We start from the raw sequence: 5,137 nt of genomic DNA, 5'->3' as shown, positions 1-5,137 counted from the left end.
TAACTACTAGTGGTCCCTTACATAACACAAGTTAACCACTTTATTTATTAACTATGGCCCATTTACAACTAACTGTGGTCCCTTTTCTCTAATGTGGGTTAACCACTTACAATTATTAATGGGGATTTATTGAATCTCTAACTAACCATGAATTTGACTCAGTCCATTGGGCTTATTACATAAATAAAGGGGTTAGGGTTGGACCCTAACATTGGATGACGAGTTCCAAAACAACTATGCCTACAATGGTTGCCTCCTTTGTTTCGATGCTCCTTCCTGCAAAGCTAGGAACAAAGAGCAAGGGAGCCTTTGATTATAGATTTATGCAGATAAGACAATGGAAGACCAATTACACGAGGTTGATATTCTTGACAGCATTCTGAAGTTGCCCTTGTAGTGAGCTTCTTTTGTGAGGTCCATTGTCCACAGAGAATGGACACCCCAATAATTTTGTGGCTGCCATTTATTGCATCTAGCAGATAGAGAGAAGATAGGAGAGTCTAGGTGAGAAATAGACTCAGAGGTTGAGGCTGACCAGCCATCCTGATCCACACAATGCCCATGCATACATTGAATTGTGTTGAAGGTGAAATAAGAGATGCAATGAGAAATAGGCTCACCACCTTGGGAAAAACTAGAGAATTCTAGAGGAGGGGCCGACAAATGTGAACTTAACTACAACGAAAACCGTTGACATGATGATTGAGGGCTGACATATCCTGTAAAGAAGAAGGCTAGACTATATATATGGGGTGTAACCTTGGTTGATCTAAATAAGGAAATTATTGTGAGTTGTAATGATCGATTGCTCGCAGTGCAAGGTGCCAATCCATGCCATAATGGTTAGCCATCATTCCCCTATAAGCTAGAGCCGGGCAAGCACGCCTACTCACTGAATTCATTAATACATCTAGTGTGTGAGGAGTTAACTTATGGTACCTTCACATTGAAATGTGCATGTGATGTAGCAATTGGTTGGAGTCAACATTCATTTGAAGCATTAGCATGATGTTTGGTCCGTCCTTGCACCCGTCATGAGGGGTTAATAATGTTGGAAATAATACTGAGAGGGGGGGGGTGAATCAGTATTATCAACTCAGATACTTTTAAATTTCATACTCATATTCATATACGCGGCTTCAGTTCAGTATATCAGCGTATATACGCGACTGTGTTAAATGCAACTAGCGTACATGCAGTAATATTATGAATCAGTTAGCTTATCTTCAATAAATTCATCAGAACATTATTAACCATAATAACAGTAATCAGGTGTAGTAAAACAGAACATATCATCACACATAAGAAGCACATATGAACACAAGATATAAGGTGGAAACCCAATGTGGGTGAAAACCACCTGCTGCAATTCGTCTCTTTCTTCTTTAATAAGAAATTTCTTTTACAATGTACTGGTGCAGTCCTTTACCAGCACGTAGGCTTCAACCTGCAGAGGGCTACAACCCTCTCTCGTTTTTCAGCTACTTCTGGAAGGGAGCTACAACCCCCTTAGCTCTTGTACTAGCTAATATACTAGTACATAGGTGCTGACCTATAGAAGGCTACAACCTTCTTTTCTTCAGGGACCACGTTTCATTAATTTTCAGACTGGATCCATGAGTACAAAACAATCACTGCTGCAATACAATCATCAACTTATACTTGCATCATAAATCCCTAAATCACCCAATACTGAATCACTGAAACCCTGTCATCAAAAACACAGAGCACAAACCAGAGCCCAGAACTCTGCAACAACCACTAGAATCAACAACAACCTGAAACACCAAATCTCATAATGCATACGCTACTTGACTATATCAAAACCGCGTGTGTATGTGCTTTCACCAGAGACAACCCGCGTACAGATCTAAAGATAATTACTTATACCTTCGCTGTCAGATCCAACCTTAGCCAAGCGTCACAAACAGATAACCAGCAATACTAGATCTTCCCACTTCGTCAGACATCCATTCCTTGCCCCTCTCCTTTGCCTAATGATCTTCTCCTTATATATGTTAGGCTTCTTTCAATACCATGGTCCAAAACCATAATAAATCAATACCATGGGCCCAATACTTGGGATCAATACTTCTGTCGAGACACCATGGTCCAAAACCATAGGTTCAAATACCGAGGACTAACTACCACGGACCAGGACATAAGTTTTCCCACATGTACGCACTTTTCCCTGCGTGAAAGTGCGTGTATACGCATACGCGTCTTCGGCACGTCCAACCCGCGTGTATACGCTTATTTGTCACAATGAACCTGCTATATCTCTTTCTTGACCTGCTGTACTAAGATCTATCCTCTGATTAAGTTGCCATCACCTGTATCAACCTCTGAGTGAGTTGCCATCAAGGACAACACTTGAATCATAATGCCAACAAATAATACAAGTTAAATAAAAAGGTAATAATATTTACATTTTAGTTTGGTCAAATAAAGTATTCAATTTTTGCTTCAGTAATTTAATAAGATGATTATAAATTTAAATAGTCACAAAAAAATCAATGTAAAATTTAATTCATTATCTATCTATCTATCTATCTATCTATATATATATATATATATATATATATATATATATATATATATATATATATATATATATATATATATATATATATATATATCTCTCTCTATATATAAAATTTAGTTTTGATTGATAAACTTGTCATTATTTAGGAGCTAAGGTTATGGTAAAACGTTACTTTTTGAATTAAAGTTATGGAGAAGAAATGATTTATACATAAGGGAGAGTTTTTTTTTCCATCTATTTCTAATGAATGAATGAAAATATAACATCCTAGTGTGTCAATCACTCAGTCATCCCATGAGGAGATATTTATTCCTATTCCTAGTGAAAATATACACAAATATACTAATCTATTTGCAGGATTATAATAACTTTTAGTAGAAGGGAAAACTCTAAAGTTGGTTAGATAACTTTCGTAACTTGTTAGAATAAGTTTTCTTGCAAATTTGTTTAAAAAAAAGTTGATTTTTTTTTTAGTGTATGGAGAGATGCTCTGCAACTCAATATGTCAGAGATGTAGTGTCTACAAAATAAACGTTACATCAAAAAATAATAAAAAATAATGTCAAATCGATTAAAAAGTAAAAATAGTAAAATAACAAATTGATTCAATTCGTTATATTGTAGCTTTGTTTTATTAATAAAATAAAAAAAATCATAATATGTATATCGCACTAAAATAAATTTGAATAATAATGATCTACATTCATAACCATGGTATTTCAAAACATATAACTCCTCTCTCTCTCTTTTTTTTTTTAAGGTGACAACTTCTAAATATTTGTTACCATTATTACACCAAATAGAACTATTTCATAAATGCTACAAATATGCTAGTTACAACATGTCTTTGGAAACTTGAACCCACACTCCTAGGGAAACAAATTGATAAACAAACCACTTGAGTTAAGATCCTTTGACCAAAACATAGAATTAATAAACATATAAAAACTTGATAAATTTACTGCATAAACATATAATTAGAAATAAGATTTTTTTTTTTTTTTTTTTTTTTTAAGAGATGCCAAATATATTTAACATATAATTAGTAGTTCTAAATTAAGATCCATTTTACCATATAAATTAAAATAATGATTCATATTCATAATCATTATATTTCATAACTTCATATTTAAATTTAATTAATAAACATATAAAAACTTAATATTTATAATAAACTCGTTTTCTATATATATAATGAATGTTATTCATATCACATTAAAGAATTAAACTGAAATAGATTATAAAATATGTTAAAGAAAAATGTCAAACTAGCATATATCTAACCATATGTATTATCAAAATATATAAAGATATACGGAATGGGAGAGAGGAGCTCTACAACTAAAACCCTTATGGCGGCAAGGCGGTAAACCCTCGGGAGGAACGCAGAGAGAGCCCAAGGGCAAAAAACAGAACGGACTAGCAGGAAACAACAGAGAGCTAAGAGACAAAAGGCATGACAAAAGATGTCAGGAGGGGAGAGATCCCCTCCTACCGAGACATGGTGACAGGAGACGGCCAAAACAGCCAGACGACAAAGGAACATCAGAACGCAGGACCGGTGCTGGGAGCAACCTGGCAAGTAGGCCGCAGGGGAAGATGCCTGCCATGTGCAGTGGAGAGACCCAGGTTCGTGATTCCAACGAATAAACTGGAGAGGTACAGATGCTATATGAGGGATCATGCCCTTATCTGCAAGTTCGTAGGAGTCTGGCCGTCGGAAAGAGATCTTACCAAGTGGATTCAGCAAAAATGGCAACCCCAAGGCCACATCGAGCTCAAGCTAGGAGCGAAAGGCTTCTTCATGGTAATTTTCTCAAACCTACAAGATAAGGAAAAGGTATGTGAAAATGGCCCGTATTTCTATTATAATGCTGGTTTGTTTATGCGTTTCTGGGAGGAATATTACAACCCGGATAAAGAAACATTTCTAGCGGCGCATGTCTGGGTTCGGTTATTTGGGTTACCTATAGACTTCTGGGACCCGGAAATTTTGGAGGGAATAGGAAACTCAATAGGAAGTTTTGTGAAAATAGCTGAAACTAAGAAGAAAGGAAGATACACCTCATACGCTAGGATATGTGTTTATATGAACCTAGCAAACCCCATCCCAAACTCTGTGGAACTAGAATATCATGAAGAAGTTTGGCAGCAAAACCTAGACTACGATCATATGCCGTTTCGATGCTGCAGGTGCCATGTCAATGGCCATCTGGCTAAGGAATTCCCGATTACAAGGGAAGAAGAAGAAAGGAGAGGCCCCCCACAAAATAAGGAGCCAACAGACCAGGAAGGGTAACAAGAGGTGAAAAGCAAACGGAAAACAATAAGGAACACCCACAGGAAAACAGGAAGGAAAAACAAACATCCCCAGAGAAAAAAACAGCTTTGCATTACTACAGGAAGAGGGCGAAGAGGAGGACCAGACCATGGAAAACCAAGAGGATAAGGGATCAGACAATAGTGAGAGCAGCGAAAGAACCCACTCAAAAAGGAAAGCCCCGAGTGAGCCAATGGAGAAAAACAAGGAACAGAACGAAGAAGCCGAACAGATGGACACAGACTTGGAGACAAGCAGGGAAGATCTAAGTC

The 5,137-nt window shown here is 36.7% G+C and overlaps 1 protein-coding gene across 1 annotated transcript; it reads left to right on the top strand.

The window, feature by feature from the left end:
* The first annotated feature begins 4,046 nt into the window (after nucleotides 1-4,046).
* LOC149225691 (uncharacterized) lies at nucleotides 4,047-4,844 on the top strand. Its single transcript, XM_089379986.1, has one exon. It carries the CDS (start codon nucleotides 4,047-4,049, stop codon nucleotides 4,842-4,844), a length of 798 nt encoding a protein of 265 aa, XP_089236112.1.
* The last annotated feature ends 293 nt before the right edge of the window (nucleotides 4,845-5,137 follow it).

The sequence above is a fragment of the Pinus tabuliformis genome, chromosome J (genome assembly GCF_031772625.1).
Source record: "Pinus tabuliformis cultivar Carrire ecotype Pingquan chromosome J, CPIR1, whole genome shotgun sequence".
Classification (NCBI taxonomy): domain Eukaryota; kingdom Viridiplantae; phylum Streptophyta; class Pinopsida; order Pinales; family Pinaceae; genus Pinus; species Pinus tabuliformis.
This window is presented reverse-complemented; position numbering and strand designations above follow the sequence as displayed.

Bases quoted from the DNA above. Each gene is read 5' to 3' on its own strand.
- LOC149225691 (XM_089379986.1), top strand. From the start codon at position 4,047: ATGGTGACAGGAGACGGCCAAAACAGCCAGACGACAAAGGAACATCAG.